The sequence below is a fragment of the Aquarana catesbeiana genome, linkage group LG03 (genome assembly GCF_042186555.1).
Source record: "Aquarana catesbeiana isolate 2022-GZ linkage group LG03, ASM4218655v1, whole genome shotgun sequence".
NCBI classification, from domain to species: Eukaryota; Metazoa; Chordata; class Amphibia; order Anura; family Ranidae; genus Aquarana; species Aquarana catesbeiana.
Genome location: NC_133326.1, coordinates 613,967,935 through 613,989,146, shown reverse-complemented (window position 1 = coordinate 613,989,146; position 21,212 = coordinate 613,967,935). Strand labels below are relative to the sequence as shown.

The 21,212-nt window shown below is 44.8% G+C and overlaps 1 protein-coding gene across 2 annotated transcripts in view; it reads left to right on the top strand.

Moving 5' to 3' along the window:
• Positions 1–21,212, top strand: part of LOC141133109 (chromaffin granule amine transporter-like) — an 88,250-nt gene that overhangs the window by 60,110 nt on the left and 6,928 nt on the right. For both annotated transcript variants that reach the window (XM_073622254.1, XM_073622253.1), the window contains 3 exons: positions 11,629–11,707; positions 11,798–11,849; positions 12,908–13,091. In XM_073622254.1, coding sequence (XP_073478355.1) covers positions 11,629–11,707; positions 11,798–11,849; positions 12,908–13,091 — 315 coding nt within the window. The remainder of the gene's footprint in view (positions 1–11,628; positions 11,708–11,797; positions 11,850–12,907; positions 13,092–21,212) is intronic.

The window sequence follows — 21,212 nt, the reverse complement described above, 5'->3', positions numbered from 1 at the left end:
CCTGTGTGTTTGGTGGGCTTGAGAGTTAACCACTTGACGACCGCCGCACGACGATATACGTCGGCAGAGCGGCACGGGCAGGCAAAAGGGCGTACATGTACGTCCTTGCCTTCCCGTGGGTGGAGGGTCCGATCGGACCCCCCCCCGGTGCCTGCGGCGGTCGGCAAATCCTCCCCGGCGATCGGTGGTGAGGGGGAGGCCATCCATTCGTGGACCCCCCCTCGCTGTCGCTCCTGGCCAATGGGATCATTTCCCTGCCTCTGTATTGTACACAGAGGCAGAGGAAATGATGTCATCTCTCCTCGGCTCGGCATTTTCCGTTCCGGCGCCGAGGAGAGAAGACTGGAATGTGAGTTACACAAACACACACATACAGTAGAACACGCCAGGCATACATTACACCCCCGATCCCCCCCCCGATTACCCCCCCCCCCCCATCACCCCTCCCCCCGTCACACTGACACCAAGCAGTTTTTTTTTTTTCTGATTACTGCATGGTGTCAGTTTGTGACAGTTAGTGTGGTGGGACAGTTACTGTTAGCCCCCTTTAGGTCTAGGATACCCCCCTAACCCCCCCAATAAAGTTTTAACCCCTTGATCACCCCCCGTCGCCAGTGTCGCTAAGCGATCATTTTTCTGATCGCTGTATTAGTGTCGCTGGGGACGCTAGTTAGGGAGGTAAATATTTAGGTTCGCCGTCAGCCTTTTATAGCGACAGGGACCCCCATATACTTCCTAATAAAAGTTTTAACCCCTTGATTGCCCCCTAGTTAACCCTTTCACCACTGATCACTGTATAACTGTTACGGGTGACGCTGGTTAGTTAGTTTATTTTTTATAGTGTCAGGGCACCCGCCATTTATTACCGAATAAAGGTTTAGCCCCCTGATCCCGGCAGTGATATGCATCGCCCCAGGCAGCGTCAGATTAGCGCCAGTACCGCTAACACCCACGCACGCAGCATACGCCTCCCTTAGTGGTATAGTATCTGTACGGATCAATATCTGATCCGATCAGATCTGTACTAGCGTCCCCAGCAGTTTAGGGTTCCCAAAAATGCAGTGTTAGCGGGATCAGCCCAGATACCTGCTAGCACCTGCGTTTTGCCCCTCTGCCCGGCCCAGCCCAGCCCACCCAAGTGCAGTATCGATCGATCACTGTCACTTACAAAACACTAAACACATAACTGCAGCGTTCGCAGAGTCAGGCCTGATCATTGCAATCGCTAACAGTTTTTTTGGTAGCGTTTTGGTGAACTGGCAAGCACCAGCCCCAGGCAGCATCAGGTTAGCGCCAGTACCGCTAACACCCACGCACGCACCGTACACCTCCCTTAGTGGTATAGTATCTGAACGGATCAATATCTGATCCGATCAGATCTATACTAGCGTCCCCAGCAGTTTAGGGTTCCCAAAAACGCAGTGTTAGCGGGATCAGCCCAGATACCTGCTAGCACCTGCGTTTTGCCCCTCCGCCCGGCCCAGCCCAGCCCACCCAAGTGCAGTATTGATCGATCACTGTCACTTACAAAACACTAAATGCATAACTGCAGCGTTCGCAGAGTCAGGCCTGATCCCTGTGATCGCTAACAGTTTTTTTGGTAGCGTTTTGGTGAACTGGCAAGCGCCAGCGGCCTAGTACACCCCGGTCGTAGTCAAACCAGCACTGCAGTAACACTTGGTGACTTGGTGAGTCCCATAAGTGCAGTTCAAGCTGGTGAGGTGGCAAACACAAGTAGTGTCCCGCTGCCACCAAGAAGAAGACAAACAGGCCCGTTGTGCCCATAGTGCCCTTCCTGCTGCATTCGCCAATCCTAATTGGGAACCCACCACTTCTGCAGCGCCCGTACTTCCCCCATTCACATCCCCAACCAAATGCAGTCGGCTGCATGAGAGGCAATTTCTTTATGTCCTCCCGAGTAACCCTACCCAACGAACCCCCCTAAAAAAGATGTTGTGTCTGCAGCAAGCGCGGATATAGGCGTGACACCCGCTATTATTGTCCCTCCTATCCTGACGATCCTGGTTTTTGCATTGGTGAATGTTTTGAACGCTACCATTCACTAGTTGAGTATTAGCGTAGGGTACAGCATTGCACAGACTAGGCACACTTTCACAGAGTCTCCCAAGATGCCATCGCATTTTGAGAGACCCGAACCTGGAACCGGTTACAGTTATAAAAGTTAGTTACAAAAAAAGTGTAAAAAAAATATATAAAATTAAAAAAAATAGTTGTCGTTTTATTGTTCTCTCTCTCTCTATTCTCTCTCTCTATTGTTCTGCTCTTTTTTACTGTATTCTATTCTGCAATGTTTTATTGTTATTATGTTTTATCATGTTTGCTTTTCAGGTATGCAATTTTTTATACTTTACCGTTTACTGTGTTTTATTGTTAAGCATTTATTTGTCTTCAGGTACGCCATTCACGACTTTGAGTGGTTATACTAGAATGATGCCTGCAGTTTTAGGTATCATCTTGGTATCATTCTTTTCAGCCAGCGTTCGGCTTTCATGTAAAAGCAATCCTAGCGGCTAATTAGCCTCTAGACTGCTTTTACAAGCCGTGGGAGGGAATGCCCCCCCCCACCGTCTTCCGTGTTTTTCTCTGGTTCTACTGTCTCAACAGGGAACCTGAGAATGCAGCCAGCTGACCAGAGAGCTGATCAGAGACCAGAGTGGCTCCAAACATCTCTATGGCCTAAGAAACCGAAAGCTACGAGCATTTCATGACTTAGATTTCGCCGGATGTAAACAGCGCCATTGGGAAATTGGGAAAGCATTTTATCACACCGATCTTGGTGTGGTCAGATGCTTTGAGGGCAGAGGAGAGATCTAGGGTCTAATAGACCCGAATTTTTTCAAAAAAGAGTACCTGTCACTACCTATTGCTATCATAGGGGATATTTACATTCCCTGAGATAACAATAAAAATGAAAAAAAAAAAAAAAAAAAAAGAAAGGAACAGTTTAAAAATAAGATAAAAAAGCAAAAAAATAATAAAGAAAAAAAAAAAAGCACCCTTGTCGCCCCCTGCTCTCGCGCTAAGGCGAACGCAAGCGGCGGTCTGTCTCAAACGTAAACAGCAATTGCACCATGCATGTGAGGTATCACCACGAAGGTCAGATCGAGGGCAGTATTTTTAGCAGTAGACCTCCTCTGTAAATCTAAAGTGGTAACCTGTAAAGGCTTTTAAAAATGTATTTATTTTGTTGCCACTGCACGTTTGTGCGCAATTGTAAAGCATGTCATGTTTGGTATCCATGTACTCGGCCTAAGATCATCTTTTTTATTACATCAAACATTTGGGCAATATAGTGTGTTTTAGTGCATTAAAATTTAAAAAAGTGTGTTTTTTCCGCAAAAAATGCGTTTGAAAAATCGCTGTGCAAATACTGTGTGAAAAAAAAAAAAACTGAAACACCCGCCATTTAATCTGTAGGGCATTTGCTTTAAAAAAATATATAATGTTTGGGGGTTCAAAGTAATTTTCTTGCAAAAAAAAAAAAAATTTTTTCATGTAAACAAAAAGTGTCAGAAAGGGCTTTGTCTTCAAGTGGTTAGAAGAGTGGGTGATGTGTGACATAAGCTTCTAAATGTTGTGCATAAAATGCCAGAACAGTTCAAAACCCCCCCAAATGACCCCATTTTGGAAAGTAGACACCCCAAGCGATTTGCTGCGAGTCATGTCGAGTCCATGGAATATTTTATATTGTGACACAAGTTGCGGAAAGAGACACATTTTTTTTTTTTTTTTTGCACCAAGTTGTCACTAAATGATATATTGCTCAAACATGCCATGGGAATATGTGAAATTACACCCCAAAATACATTCTGCTGCTTCTCCTGAGTACGGAGATACCACATGTGTGAGACTTTTTGGGAGCCTAGCCGCGTACGGGAACCCGAAAACCAAGCACTGCCTTCAGGCTTTCTAAGGGCGTAAATTTTTGATTTCACTCTTCACTGACTATCACAGTTTCGGAGGCCATGGAATGCCCAGGTGGCACAAAACCCCCCAAATGACCCCATTTTGGAAAGTAGACACCCCAAGCTATTTGCTGAGAGGTATAGTGAGTATTTTGCAGACCTCACTTTTTGTCACAAAGTTTTGAAAATTGAAAAAAGAAAAAAAAAAGTTTTTTTCTTGTCTTTCTTCATTTTCAAAAACAAATGAGAGCTGCAAAATACTCACAATGCCTCTTGGGGTGTCTACTTTCCAAAATGGGGTCATTTGGGGGGGTTTTGTGCCACCTGGGCATTCCATGGCCTCCGAAACTGTGATAGGCAGTGAAGAGTGAAATCAAAAATTTACACCCTTAGAAATCCTGAAGGCGGTGATTGGTTTTTGGGGCCCCGTACGCGGCTAGGCTCCCAAAAAGTTCCACACATGTGGTATCCCCATACTCAGGAGAAGCAGCTAAATGTATTTTGGGGTGCAATTCCACATATGCCCATGGCCTGTGAGAGCAATATATCATTTAGTGACAACTTTGTGCAAAAAAAAAAAAAAAAAAGGGTCACATTCCCGCAACTTGTGTCAAAATATAAAATATTCCATGGACTCAACATGCCTCTCAGCAAATAGCTTGGGGTGTCTACTTTCCAAAATGGGGTCATTTGGGGGGGGTTTGTGCCATCTGGGCATTTTATGGCCTTCAAAACTGTGATAGGTAGTGAGGAGTGAAATCAAAAATTTACGCCCTTAGAAATCCTGAAGGCGGTGATTGGTTTTCGGGGCCCCGTACACGGCTAGGCTCCCAAAAAGTCCCACACATGTGGTATGCCCGTACTCAGGAGAAGCAGCTGAATGTATTTTGGGGTGCAATTCCACATAGGCCCATGGCCTGTGTGAGCAATATATCATTTAGTGACAACTTTTTGTAAATTTTTTTTTTCGTCATTATTCAATCACTTGGGACAAAAAAAAATAAATATTCAATGGGTTCAACATGCCTCTCAGCAATTTCCTTGGGGTGTCTACTTTCCAAAATGGGATCATTTGGGGGGGTTTTGTACTGCCCTGCCATTTTAACACCTCAAGAAATGACATAGGCAGTCATAAACTAAAAGCTGTGTAAATTCCAGAAAATGTACCCTAGTTTGTAGACGCTATACCTTTTGCCCAAACCAATAAATATACGCTTATTGACATTTTTTTTACCAAAGACATGTGGCCGAATACATTTTGGCCTAAATGTATGACTAAAATTGAGTTTATTGGATTTTTTTTTATAACAAAAAGTAGAAAATATCATTTTTTTTCAACATTTTCGGTCTTTTTCCGTTTATAGCGCAAAAAATAAAAACGGCAGAGGTGATCAAATAGAAAAGAAAGCTCTATTTTTGGGAAGAAAAGGACGCAAATTTCGTTTGGGTACAGCATTGCATGACCGCGCAATTAGCAGTTAAAGCGACACAGTGCCAAATTGGAAAAAGTCCTCTGGTCCTTAGGCAGCATAATGGTCCGGGGCTAAAGTGGTTAAGGAAGTCCTCCTCTTCCTCCCACTGTTCTGCCTCAAGTGCCCTGTCCATTATTCCACAAAGCGTATGCTCCAACAGGAAGACAAGAGGGACAGTATCACTGATGCATGCATTGTCGGTGCTCACCATCCTTGTGGCCTCCTCAAATGGTGACAAGACAGTGCATGCATCCTTGATCAATAGCCACTGGCGTGGCGAAAAGAAGCCAACCTCCCCTGACCCTGTCCTGGTGCCATACTCGCACAGGTACTCATTGATGGCCCTCTGCTGTGTGTGCAGCCGCTGCAGCATTGCAAACGTTGAGTTCCACCTAGTGGGCAGGTCACAAATGAGGCGGTTGGTGGGCAGGTTGCATACCCTTTAAATGTCAGCCAGCCGAGCACTGGCATTGTATGACCAGCGGAAATGACCACAGACTTTTCTGGCCTTCCTCAGGAGATCATGGGTACCTGCTCAAGAACCGCTGCACCACCAAATTCAGGATGTGTGTCAAACTTGGAATATGGATTAAGTGTCCCTGTTGGAGGGCGGAGAGATAGGTTGGTGCCATTGTCGCATACAACCATTCCTGGCTGAAGCTGGTGTGGTGTCAATCACCTCTGAGCCTGCTCCTGCAGAGCTGACAAAATCTCTGCCCCAGTGTGGCTCCTGTCCCCTAGGCAGACCAACTCAAGCACCGCATGGCATCTTTTAGCCTGACTGCTTGCGTAGCCCCTTGAACGCTTACGGAGCACGCTGGTTCAGAGGACAAATCTGCAGAAGAGGCCATAGAGGAAGAAGAGGAGGAGGGGGTGGAGGACAGAGCTGTGGCAGAATCACTACTAGCATTTTTGAGGCGTGGTGGCGGAACAAGCTCCAACAACACTGAACCCTGTCCTGCATCCTTCCCAGCAGCCAGCAGAGTTACCCAGTGCGCCATGAAGGAAAGGTAACGTCCCTGCCCATGCCTGCTGGACCATGAGTCAGTGGTAATTTGACCCTTATGTCAGAAACCATGAAATCAGACCGAGACTAAAGTACAGTTACAGTATCTCACAAAAGTGAGTACACCCCTCACATTTTTGATAATATTTTATTATATCTTTTCATGTGACAACACTGAAGAAATGACACTTTGCTACAATGTAAAGTAGTGAGTGTACAGCTTGTATAACAGTGTAAATTTGCTGCCCACTCAAAATAACTCAACACACAGTCATTAATGTCTAAACCTCTGACAACAAAATTGAGTACACCCCTAAGTGAAAATGTCCAAATTGGGCCCAAAGTGTCAATATTTTGTGTGGCCACCATTATTTTCCAGCACTGCCTTAACCCTCTTGGGCATGGAGTTCACCAGAGCTTCACAGGTTGCCACTGGAGTCCTCTTCCACTCCTCCATGATGACATCTCGGAGCTGGTGGATGTTAGAGACCTTGCACTCCTCCACCTTCCATTTGAGGATGCCCCACAGATGCTCAATAGGGTTAAGGTCTGGAGACATGCTTGGCCAGTCCCTCACCTTTACCCGCTGCTTCTTTAGCAAGGCAGTGGTCGTCTTGGAGGTATGTTTGGGGTCGTTATCATGTTGGAATACTGTCCTGCGGCCCAGTCTCTGAAGGGAGGTGATCATGCTTGGCTTCAGTATGTCACAGTACATGTTGGCATTCATGGATCCCTCAATGAACTGTAACTCTCCAGTGCCGGCAGCACTTATGCAGCCCCAGACCATGACACTCCCACCACCATGCTTGACTGTAGGCAAGACACAATTGTCTTGTACTCCCCACCTGGTTGCAGCCACACACGCTTGACACCATCTGAACCAAATAAGTTTATCTTGGTCTCATTAGACCACAGGACATGGTTCCAGTAATCCAGGTCCTTAGTCTGTTTGTCTTCAGCAAACTGCGGGCTTTCTTGTGCATCATCTTTAGAAGAGGGTTCCTTCTGGGACGACAGCCACGCAGACCAATTTATTGCAATGTGCGGCGTATGGTCTGAGCACTGACAGGCTGACTCCCTACCCCTTCAACCTCTGCAGCAATGCTTTGCAGCACTCATACGTCTATTTCCCAAAGACAACCTCTGGATATGACGCTGAGCACGTGCACTCAACTTCTTTGGTCAACAATGGCGAGGCCAGTTCTGAGTGGAACCTGTCCTGTTAACCACTTCCCGACCGCCTTACGCAGATATACTGCGGCAGAAGGGTATGTACAGGTAGATTAACGTACCTGTACGTTGCCCTTGAAGAGGCAACGCCGCCGGCGGCTTGCGGGTGTGCGCGCTCCGGGAGATTCTTGACCGTGATCGCGGATCCCGCAGACAGGATACCCGCGATCGTCTCACGGTGAGCAAGAACGGGGAGATGCTAATGTAAACAAGCATCTCCTCATTCTGTCTAGTGACACTGTCACTGATCTCTGCTCCCTGTGATCGGGAGCGGCGATCAGTGTAGTGTGACACACAGCCCCTCCCCCCACAGTTAGAAACACTCCCTAGGACACACTTAACCCCTACAGCACCACCTAGTGGTTAACCCCTTCACTGCCAGTGACATTTTTACAGTAATCAATGTAATTTTTTAGCATTGATCGCTGTATTAATGCCAATGGTCCCAAAAATGTGTCACAAAAAAATTTTTTTTTATATATTTTTGTGGATATTTATTATAGCAAAAAGTAAAAAATAACGCATTTTTTTCAAAATTGTCGCTCTTTTTTTGTTTATAGCGCAAAAGATAAAAACCGCAGAGGTGATCAAATACCACCAAAAGAAAGCTCTATTTGTGGGAAAAAAAGGACGTCAATTTTGTTTGGGAGCCACGTTGCACGACCGCGCATTTGTCAGTTAAAGCGACGCAGTGCCAAAAAGTGCTCTGATCTTTGGCCAGCAAAATGGTCCAGGGCTTAAGCGGTTAAACCACTGTATGGTCTTGGCCACCGTGCTGCAGCTCAGTTTCAGGGTCTTGGTAATCTTCTTATAGCCTAGGCCATCTTTATGTAGAGAAACAATTCTTTTTTTTAGATCCTTAGAGAGTTCTTTGCCATGAGGTGCCATGATGAACTTCCAGTGAGCAGTATGAGAGAGTGAGAGCGTTAACACCAAATTTAAAACATCTGCTCCCCATTCACACCTGAAACCTTGTAACACTAATGAGTCACATTACACTGGGGAGGGAAAATGGCTAATTGGGCCCAATTTGGACATTTTCACTTAGGGGTGTACTCACTTTTGTTGCCAGCAGTTTAGACATTAATGGCTGTGTGTTGAGTTATTTTGAGGGGACAGCAAATTTACACTGTTATACAAGCTGTACACTCACTACTTTACATTGTAGCAAAGTGTAATTTCTTCAGTGTTGTAACATGAAACATTTACAAAAATGTGAGGTACAGTATATATACTAGACCGACACTGTATATATATATATGTATATGTATATGTATATAGTGTGAGGCATGGACTTAGTCCCCCTGAGCCATGATTGGCCAAAGGCACCCTGCCTCTGGCCAATTATGGCTCTCTTAGCAGAGCGCGCTGTGATTGGCCAAAGTATGCAGGTCAGGTGCATGCTTTGGCCAATCATCATACAGCAATGTACTGCGATCTCGCACTCCATTATGGGGCGTTCCACGGCGCTCAGATTTTCTGCGAACGCCCCATAATGTTCGCGTACACTCGATGTTCAAGTCGCACTTATGTTCGACCCAAACATCAAGCTCATCCCTAACTGGTGCAAATGTTTTACGCGCCTGTGAGGTGGCTGCAGAAATATCAATATATAGAGAGATTTTGGCAAACGGTACCGGGAGAGTATGCATGGATCTGGCAGCTCTCATAATGTGTTCCTTGGATTGAAAAAAATGGACTCGGTCTAGAATTTCCCTAGGGAGGGAAGCTGGCAAGTGAGGTGGGTCCGGTCAATCAGCAAATCCTCTGCTGTGAGTGACGGTATGATTTTGTGGAACAGTTGGTGTAGATACGGAACTATCTCAGCAGGAGTGATAGCTTCTGGGACTCCCCTGATTTTTATATTGTTTCGTCTGAAGCGATTCTCCAGGTCGGTGACTTTCAGCCAGAGTTGTTGTGTAGCTTCAGAGTGTTCATCTTGGATGTCCACTACAGTATTATGAGCTGTGATGGCTTCTGATAAGTGCTGTTCAATGTAATCTGTAAGTTCCTCCAGGAAATCAATCCTGGCATTCAAGCGATTAATGGAGGCTCTAAATTCTTTCTGCATGTCAGCTTGTAAGGAGCGCAACATTGCTTTCAGAGAGTGTTCTGAAGCAGGATTGTCAGAGGTTGTGATCGTGTAGAGAGAGCATCATCCGTGGGACTACAGGTCACAGCGCCATGTTGTTTTTTCACAGGAGGAGGTTTGGTGGGGGAGTGAGCTGGAGATATGGCTGATTTCTTACCTCTGTCTTTGGGAGACGTGTATGGGCGGAGCTGCTGCTCATGAGTCTCATTAATGTCTGAGGCTGAGTCCATCTTGGGCTGGAGGCTGAGTGGGCCAGGCCACATGTAGTAATCCAGGAGCTGGCACGATCCTCTATGCTGGTTTCTCTTGCGGGACATAATCTGGAGGCTTGCGCTGTATGGGGCACCCTTTCGCAGGGGGAAAAGTTCACAAAAGGGCTGCAGGATGGCGCTGAGAGTAGCTGCGGAGGAGCGGAGCTCAGTGATTATGCGGCCATCTTCTTCTGCAGCCAGGCCACGCCCCCCCACACCTATTTTTTCATTGATTTTTATCTATATTACCGGGAGCCATCAATACATTACAGCTGCGCGCAATTTTAAATATTATTTTGCTGCGGCACTGTAAAACACATCAGACAGATGCGCCACTTTACAGGCAGACTAAGGGGACCCCCCCAGGCACGATATTTAAAGTAATATTTCATTTTTATTGTTTCACTTTAAGCATTATTAAAATCACTGCTCCCGAAAAAACAGCCGTTTTAAAAACTTTTTTTTTTTGCATTGATACATGTCCCCTGGGGCAGTACCCGGGTCACCATACACTTTTCATGGCAATAACTCTCATATAAGCCTTTAAAATTAGTACATTTGATTTTTCATGTTCCATATACTTTAATAGGGTTGGCGTGTTCGCACAAATTTTCTGCCTGTTCTCATGTTCTGGTGCGAACCGAACCGGGGGTGTGTTCGGCCCATCCCTAGTCAAGTGCCTGAATGAGAAAAAAAGAGTGTATGGCCAGTTTCACACTCTGTCAAGGAGTGGCAATGCCATTTTCCAAAAGAGAAATAGGGAACAGAGTACTTTTTTTGAAGATCAGAAAGAAGGCTGACATGTTTTAGAGATCTATGTGCACTTCTTAAGGGCTTATTAACAAACATAATTAATTATGCATGTTAGGGTTATGCTTTAAAGTTAACCTATGCCCCAACAGCCCATACTCACCTTTCCTCTGCCTATTGTTTTGGGAGTGCATAAAACAGTTTACACAAGGCTGGGGAGTCTCCCCATGTGGCAGCGCTGGTACTTGATGACTAGCCCAGAGCTGTCACGAGTAGTGAATCCCATGTTCTTCATTATGCAGTGGTATCAGGGATTTTCTTAGATCACAACACTTCCAAAACAGCCGTGGAAGAGGGAAGAAAAGAATAAGTGCTACTGAGGAGGAAAGGGTTTAATGAAAACCTGTTGCTTTGTCCTGCATTAGCAAAGCAAATGTTTGTTTTAAGGCTAGAGGATATATTTAAAGAGGAACTGAACTGTGGAAGCTGCATCCAAAAAAGGCAAGTAGAGGGCAAAGGACTAGTCACCAGTATTACCTATGATCCTTCTGCAGGCTATTACTAACTTATCAGTGGAAATAGCAGACATAGGTAGCAGTGCCTTAGATCTCACACTGCAGATATACAGCTATGAGGCTCTAGGCACAGGAGTACCTAGGTACACTCACATACCAGGAAGTACACTGCTATTTTTCAGGAAGCATTCAAGACAAACAGTACATTTTCAGGGGACTGATAAGGCACAATTAACATTTCTAAATGTTCCCTATAGTATAAAGTTGTATTTTAGTATAAAGTTAAATTATAAAGTTGTATATAAAGTTGTATTTTAGTTATTGCAGCTTGCTATTGCTTTGGAATCTAGACATCAAATAATTTTTAACTATTTATATTTTTCTAGGACTGGCTTTCTTGCCTGCTAGCATTTCATACCTACTATGTACTAACCTGTTTGGGACGCTGTCTCATAAGATGGGAAGGTGAGACAAACATACTCTACTGAAACCCCAGCTTATTATTTGACTGAATAAGGTGACAATCTTTTATTTTATTTTTTTATTCTTTTTTAGGTGGCTGTGTACACTTGTTGGTATGCTTGTGGTTGGAGTTAGCCTTCTTTGTGTGAGTACAATTTGGTAATTTTGCAGAATAATGATGGTGAACTTTTAACATATATATTATTGAAATGCTACACCAATGCTATATTGACTTTGACCTTGCAAAGCTATTTTGCCCTTACAAACCACTAAGGCTCCATTCACACTTAATAATGTGATAATGTGATAATGGAAAACTGTTGCATCGTAAAACATTCAGATATAACTTTCATGCAACTTGTGAAGGTTAACATTGAAGGCTATGGCCCTCAAGTTGCATGAAAGTTGGACCAAAGTAGGGCATGAACTATTTTGACGTTTCTGCAACTTTAAGTCGCACATATATGAATGGTTGTCATTGGAAAACATGGGGAACAACTTGTCATGCAACGTTGATGCCCAAAGTTGCATGACAAGCTGCACAAGTGTGAATGGAGCCTAAATAACAATTGTATCCAAAATATTCAATATTGTTGGTTACCATTATCAGGAAGCTGATACAGAGAAATATTGTGCGACTGACGCTAGAGTGAGTTCATGCAGATAAGAAGTAGCTGAAAGAGTATGGAGAAGATCAAAAACACCAAAATGCAAACAAAAAATGAAAAAAAAAAACACAATGAAAACAGCAGTGTGTGCTTTAGCAAACTAAATATCTTAGAACCTTCCCAACCTGGAGCATAGTCAGCTCTTCAAGGCAGCAACAGCCTCCTGTGTTGTTTACAGCCTGGATGCAGAAATCTCCTAAGGTGTCATCTATGCCTGCACAGTAACTCCCCACGGGCTTGATTGGTGCCATACTCCCAGGGTCTTTATTGTAATTATGCACCAAGGTAGGGGGTTCTAGGTTAGATTAGCTTGGGGAGGCTGCTTTAGCAAACGTGTAGGTTGTATCCATATACTGTATAAAGACATCCCACAATTTAATTTAACCAATTAATTGTCTAACTTTTTACATTTTACCATAAGACATAATTCTCAAATACTCCAACATCTAACAAACTAAAAGGCCATCAAAGATTTTCAACTTCATCCTTTTATGTACCAGGCCTTGTTATATCCTGATGCTCTTCCATGTTTCAGGTTCCACTCGCTGTCAATATTTATGGCCTCATTGGTCCCAATGCTGGAATTGGCATTGCCCTTGGAATGGTAGACGCATCTATTATGCCCATCATGGGACACTTAGTTGATCTGCGTCACACCTCCGTCTATGGTGGGATATATGCCATCTCCGATATTGCTCTGTGCCTGGGCTTTGCAGTGGGTAAGAAAATGGTTATTTTTAATCCATATAAAACTCCTGATATTACAGTATATAAAAGTGTCTGCTGTTGACACATACAGGTCTGCCATCATGCAAATGTTCACAATCATCTTCCTGTATATAATTGAATATGACATACAATATGCAAAAGATACGTAGGGACAAATAACAATCAACAGGCTGATCTCTAGGCAGATATAGAGTCAAATTAATGCAGCTCTGTAATTATTAATACATCATTAAATGTATATATTTTTTAAATCCAAGCAGTGTAAGTACCTAAATTTGACCTGGTATTAGCCTCCTGCAGTCCCTATAGACCAGGGCTAGAGTGTGAAAGGAAGAAATAGTGAAAGGACCAATCAGTTTATGTGTTGACATAAAGCATGTTGGCAGGGGCAGCTAGCGTGCCTGCTACTAGATGGCATTATTGTCATTATGTTATGGTAAAGTAAAAGTTGTAATCAGGTGTTAGGTCCCCTTTTTGAGAAGTTCCTCTTTAGTGATGTCATGGGTGGAGCCAATACCCACATAAATGCCAACTGTGGGTGGAGCCAGTTGGAGTCCGGGGCATGGGAGCTGACATCACCACTGCTAAGATGTATTCTTCTGCAGAGCTGATCTAAAGAATTTCCAGGCAAGGTGGTACAGGAATGGGAGGAAAAGCTATAGTCTCCCTGTCTCCCCTGACCTTTTTCTGCAGTTCCTGTAGCGGGGTGTGTGAGGCCTTGAAGGCCTGGACATTGTCCTCTGATGTGAGTAATTTTAGGAGCCTGGGAATTAGTAGGTCATATGGGAGTGTGCCTGCCCGGACAAAGCTATAGAAGAGACAATGGGGAAAGATTGCTATACAGAAGCACCTTGTTCCCCCTGACCCTCAGCTGCGGGTACTGTGACCTAGTGATGGAAGCTTAACCACTATAGTACTGAGCACTTATACCCCCTTCCTGTCCAGGCCAATTTTCAGCTTTCAGCGCTATTGCATTTTGAATGACAAATGCATGGTCATGCAACACTGTATAAAAAATTAAATTTTTATCATTTTTTTCACACAAATAGAGCTTTCTTTTGATGGTATTTGAGCACCACTGGGTTTTTTTAGCACTGATTGGCACTGATATGCAGCTCTGATGGGTGGCACTGATGGGCACTGATAGGTGGCACTGATGGCCACTGATATGCAGCACTGATGAGGTGGCACTAATATGTAGCACTGATGGGCACTCATATGCAGCACTGATGGGCACTCATAGGTGGCACTGATGGGCACTGATAGGTGACACTGATAGGCCTCACTGATGGGCACTTAATGGGTGGCACTGATAGGTGGCACTGATGGGGAAGGATGGGCACTGATAGATGGCACTGATAGGCAGCACTGATTAGGAGGCACTGACAGTCATTACTGAAGGGCACTGAATGGCATCCTTGATGGGCACTGATTTGCATCCCTGGTGGGCACGGATGGGCATCCCTGGTGGGTCTGCACTGATCAATGTGGCAACCCCCCCCCCATCAGGAGAGCCGCTAAACGGCTCTCCTCTTCCTGCACCTTGTCAGCGCGAATAGAGGAAAAGGCGATAATCGGCACTTCCTGGTTACGATGTGACCAGCTGTGATTGGACACAGCTGATCACATGGTAAAGAGCCTACGTCATAGGCTCTTTGCCAAGATCAGAGATGCGGTGTGTCAGAGCGACTTATACTGCTGGACGTCATATGACGTCCAGTCAGGATAACTTAACCACTTTGCAGCCGTCATTCTGCTATATGGTGGGCGGGAAGTGGTTAAAGTGATTGTAAACCCCATTCATGAAATTTGAACTAAGCACATATATCTGCAGTGTTTACTTGTCTCTCCCCAAAGCTCTAAGTGTTGTTTCTCTCTGGTGTTTCGTTCCTCTGTTATCATCATAATTATTATTAATATTATTATTATTATGCAGGATTTATATAGCGCCGACAGTTTGCGCAGCGCTTTACAACATTAGGACAGACAGTACAATTACAATACAATTCAATACAGGAAGAATCAGAGGGCCCTGCTCGTTAGAGCTTACAATCTAGGAAGGAGGGTCCCATGATACAAAAGGGTAATAACTGTGGGGGATGAGCTAATAAAGTGTCAGGAACTTGGTAGGAGGCCGAGATGCCGGGAGGGCTCCCCTTGCGGCCGAGTGCAGCACAACCCTGAAGATGACAGGGATGCGGTGCCCACAGAAGCACGGGTTGCCTGGTAGTAGAAGCTGGTGCCAGGAGCTTGGTAGAGCAAAGTCACTGGAGGCAAACATGTTTCAGAGGTCCAGAGGAGAGGACCAATGGAAGTCCAGTAGCAAAATCAGAAGCCAGGCCAGGGGTTAAACAGGGTAAGACAGTCCAAGATCGAGGTCAACAAGTCCAGGTGCAGGAGACAGGAATATACGGAGTCCGTTAGCCAGGCCAGGGTCAGATGCAGGAAGCAGGCAGAAGGAAGTCAGATGCAAGCCGGTGGGTAGAGCCAAGAGGTCAGGAGGAGCAGGTCAAACAAGCCGGGTCGGTGCACAGGAGATCAGGTAAGCAGAAATCACAAACACAGGTATACAGGGAGAGCTGATGATAATCCAGCGATGCGGCACTGTCAGTGGAGTGTTTAAATAAACAAGGCGCCTGTGTCACGTTGTGGGTGCGCCGCTGCGTATGCGCGTTCGCACGATTGCGGCGTTGTTGTGCACGGGCATTCAACTGATCGCGGCACCGTGCGTCTGTCTAGTAGAGACAATTGTGCATAGGGATGCGCCTATTTCTGTGACATAAAGAAAATAAAAGTGCAGTTGTTAGGCGGAGGCAGGGTAGGCTTCTCTGAAGAGAAAAGTTTTCAGGGATCCTCTAAAAGTAGATAGATTTGGAGATAGTCTGACAGATTGGGGTACGGTATTCCAAAGGATGGGAGAGGCTCGGGAGAAGTTCTGGAAGCGAATATGGGAGGAGGTGATGAGGGAGCTAGAGAGCAGGAGGTCTTGGGAGGAACGGAGAGGACGATTAGGTTAGTGATGTGGCTGGGGGCAGAGTTGTGGATGGCTTTGTAACTTAATGTTAGTATTTTGAATTTAATTTGGTGGGTGAGTGGCAGCCAATGGAGGGATTGGCAGAGAGGGGTAGCAGACGCTGAGCGGTTTGTAAGGTGGATTAGTCTGGCAGCAGCATTCATAATGGTCTGAAGGGGGGATAGTCTTTTAAAGGTAAGGCTATGAGGAGGGAGTTGCAGCAGTTGAGACGAGAGATAACCAGGGAGCGAATCAGGAGCTTTGTGGTTTCATTGGTTAGGAAGAGACGTAGTTTGGAGATGTTGCGGAGGTTGAGGCGGCAAGCTATAGAAAGGGATTGGATGTAGGGCCAAAAGGAGAGTTCAGAGTCCAGGATAACACTTAGCACCCTGGCATGTGGGGATGGGTGGATAGTTGTGCCATTGCTCTTGATAGAGAAGTCAGGGGAAGAGGCACATGAGGGAGGAAATATTATGAGCTCGGTTTTGGACAAGTTGAGTTTGAGGAAGTGGTGTGACATCCAGACATATATTTCTGTTAGTAAGCTAGTGATGCGTAAGGAGACCGATGGAGTGAGTTGAGGGGTGGAGAGATAGACTTGGGTTTTTCGTCAGCGTAGAAATGATATTGAAATGATATCAGCTGACCCAGGACAGAGGTGTAGATTGAAAATAAGAGAGGTCCAAGAACATAACCTGGGGGGACTCCGACAGAGAAGGGAAGAGGAGAGGAGGAAGTAGAATTGTAAGTGACACTGAAGGTGTGCTGGGATAGGTAGGATGAGAGCCACTGAAGAGTGCAGTCACGGAGACCGAGGGAGTAAAGTTTTTGGAGGGGGGGGGGGGGTGTTCAGCCGTATCAAAGGCAGCCGAAAGGTCCAGAAGTAGGAGTACAGAATAGTGTCTGTTGGTTTTTTCGGTTAGTAAGTCATTTGTGAGTTTTAGAAAAGCAGTTTCTGTGGAGTGTTGAGGGCGAAATCCAGACTGAAGGGGATCAAGAAGGTTATCCTTTATGAGGTGGTCACTCAGTTGGTTGTAGACCAGGTGTTCAAGGAGTTTGGAGGAAAAGGGGAGCAAGGAGATAGGGTGTAGATTGTTAAGATTGGTAGAGTCCAAGGATGGCTTTTTAAGTATGGGTGTGCCAGTGCATGTTTTAGAGTATTGGGAAAGATGCCAGAAGAGAAGGAGAGATTGAAGATGTGGGTTAGAGAGTATAGGATAAAGTCAGAGTATTTGAGAGAGAATAGGGTCCAGGGAACAGGTGGTTAGGTGGGCATTAGAAAGGAGTTTAGCAACTTCGTCTATAGTAGCAAGTTTGAATAAAGGGAGTGTCAATTGTACCTGTTGACATGGGATGTTAACTGGGGGAGATACCTGTAGAGTGGAGATTTCATCATGAATTGTATCAATCTTATTTTTGAAGTGATTACCAATCTCCTGGGCAGTGAGTGATTTAGTGGGGGGAGGCAGTGGAGGACGAAGTGGAAAGTTGAAGGCAGAGAATAGTTTACGGGGACTGGATGAGAAGTTGTTAATGAGAGTGGTGAAATAGGTCTCCTTGGCAGTGTGGAGGCAAGAATTGTATTTTTGGAGGGCAGATTTGTATTGATTAAAATCTTTGACAGACTAATGCCCTGTACACACGATCGGACATTCGGACATCAAAATCCATCGTTTTTTTTCCGACGGATGTTGGCTCAAACTTGTCTTGCATACACACGGTCACACAAAGTTGACGGAAATTCCGAACATCAAGAACGCGGTGACGTACAACACGTACGACGGCACTAGAAAGAGGAAGTTCAATACCAAGTGCGCCACCCTTTGGCCTCCTTCCGCTAATCTCGTGTTAGTAGAAGTTTGGTGACAGACGATTCGCGCTTTTCAGCCTCCTGCTTTCCTGATCGGTACTGCTCTTCAGTTTGTGCTGGCCTTTCTGTTTTTCAGTGCTTTCTGTTAGTTCGTTCTGATTAGCCGACCGTTTTGAAGCCATGAGGACCCTCAGCCCGGACCAGAGGGTTTATAACTACCGTCGGGATAGTGGCCAGCTGGTTCCGCCTATTCCTTACGCCAATCAACATGGCAGAATATAAACCTAACCATATAATCCTTGCATGCTGCATTTTCCACAACTATTTAATGAGAAATTCAATGAACTATGTGGCTTCAGTTGGGCCTGAGGCTGGACTTCAAGAAGAAACCCTGACAGCGCTTGAAGCTGGCCGTCCTGAATGACCACAACATACAGGGATATACAATGTAATACTGACATATAATCATACACATAGGTTGGACTTGATGGACTTGTGTCTTTTTTCGACCTCACCTACTATGTAACTATGGGAAATATATATGGGTGGGACTTTATATGAGCCATGACCATCCGGTACACAGGACTCCATCCCCGATAATTTGGCACAAGAGGGAAAGGGGGCAAAAAAGGGAAGTGGGACTTTATATGAAACAAGACACTTGGGGTGGATTAAACCAATCAATATAGTAAAATAACAATAATAATTTATTGGTAACACAGAGGGAGGTAGTACAGTAGATAAATTAATGGTAAATCAATATGTAATTAGCAGAATTAAAAGGTATGATAATGACATAACACAATAAAATTCATAATACAGTAGCATTGTTACACATGATTAATAATAACCTAGCAGTAAATTCCGAAGTATGTATACAGTAATAACCAATAAATTTAATTGATGATTTAGTCATTGGGGCATAGCATCCAATAGTAAAAATCTTGACACGTTTCGTGGATTATTTCCACTCATCAGGATCAGCTATGTATTGGGGGTACCTGTAGTAAGTAATAAAATATAGATCAATGGTAATTGATAGTAACAAGGGAAGAGAGGGAGCATAAACAATGGTCCTAGCAACTCTTACCTATGGGTAGCAATTAGTATACATATAAGTAATGGTAGTAATGCTAAAAATCAAAAGGCACTGGGAGGTGGAGTTGACATCCCCCCGGGAGCTGAGGTGACAGCCAAAAGCCGGCATGCAGACCAAATGGTGGAATGGATCACAAATAGTGGATGGGGTTCACTCTACCCGGAATGAAATAGTAGAAGTGAATCCAAGAAGCTGGTGAAAAACACATATTGAGATAGTGTTAGTGGAGTGTGGGAAAGAAGAACTGAGTAGGCAAAATTATGAAAGAAAGGAAGAAAGGTGGGTGAGAGATACAATAGACCAAAACACACGTCTATAAGTGAAGAAAAAGTGAAGAAAATTGTGCAGAGAGTGAACCAGAATTGGAAATCAGAGTGATGATCCACCATAGGATTGAAAAAGAGACCCAACGCAAAAGTCATTGTTACCTGAAGCTACACATAGGAGTGTGTAGTGTGAACGTGAAAGGTGTATAAGAACTGAAAACACTCCAAGGGAGATGGGTGGTGAATTTGGTCCGCAACACCGCCAAGGATGTAACCAACGTCACGCTGGATGTCCGCAGCTCAGAGGGAGAGAGCACCCACGTCCGAGCGACTTGCGCTCATATGTAGGAACCCGGCGTCCCTCGTGCTAGACGTCGTTGGAAAACAAACACGTCAGCGTGTGGCATCACGGATGACGCCAGACGTACGGCGTGTGGGCGTGGCGTCGACGCGCAGCGAGGGCGAGCCGCCACCCCACATGACCAGCCGGCCAGGGGGGTGGGGGATAACCGCGGTGCGCGTCGCAGCTCCCGGATGTGGATGAAATCACCCCCCTTGTAGCAAAAAAATAGCCTCATTAAAAAACAGGATTGTAGAGAAAAAAGCATGGACCTAAGCTGGCTAATCTGGATGATAAGCCCACAAGTGACCACGGGGTAAACATGATAGATAAGTGCAATGTTTCCATCCCTAATCAGTTTATGGGAAATATATATGGGTGGGACTTTATATGAGCCGTGACCATCCGGTACACAGGACTCCATCCCCGATAATTTGGCACAAGAGGGAAAGGGGGCAAAAAAGGGAAGTGGGACTTTATATGAAACAAGACACTTGGGGTGGATTAAACCAATCAATATAGTATATATAGTATATTGAAGCCATGAGGACCCTCACCCCGGACCAGAGGGTTTATAACCGTCGGGATAGTGGCCAGCTGGTTCCGCCTATTCCTTTCGCCAATCAACATGGCAGAATATAAACCTAACCATATAATCCTTGCATGCTGCATTTTCCACAACTATTTAATGAGAAATTCAATGAACTATGTGGCCTCAGTTGGGCCTGAGGCTGGACTTCAAGAAGAAACCCTGACAGCGCTTGAAGCTGGCCATCCTGAATGACCACAACATACAGGGATATACAATGTAATACTGACATATACTCACACACATAGGTTGGACTTGATGGACTTTTGTCTTTTTTCGACCTCACCTACTATGTAACTATGTCCTGGCTTGCCCCCCCCAAAGCGCCCGCGAAGTAAGACAGAGGTATGTGGAGTATTTTGGGGGTGGGGGAGCCATTGGTATGCCAGAAACGGTTTAAGAAACATTTTATCAACAATTTTTGTACTTAAACTGAAAGAAAATTTCCTTTGATTTACTGCCTGGGTTTCTTTTAGCTGTCTCCTAGGTTCTCCAATGGGCTTTTATTTGTAGCCATTTTCTTCAATAGTGCAAATGTAATTTATTTGATACATGAGGTGACAATCTCTTCTGCAGCAAACTATTATTATGTTGTGGGTCTGCTACACACACCTTGTTTTTGTTGCTAACGTATGTAATGCATTACTGACAAAAATATTCAATATTTCAGTACCATGAATTAATTTTGTGGAGTCATGAAAATGGCGTGATTGTGGCAAATTAGAAAGCACCGTGGGAGTTATTTCCTAAAGGCAAATACACTTTGCACTCCAACACTTAAAAGTGCACTGAAACTGCACTGAAAGTGCACTTGTAGTGCAAAGTGGATTTGCCTTTAGTAAAGAACCCTCACTGGGCTGTAAAAACAAACTTACTACAAAAATTGCTATTGAGCATTGAAAGAAGAAGCCACACATTCTTGAGTAGAAAACATTTTACTCCGTGCAAATTCATATGTGCGTTAGAAAATGTTTTTTGAACAAACCAACATCTT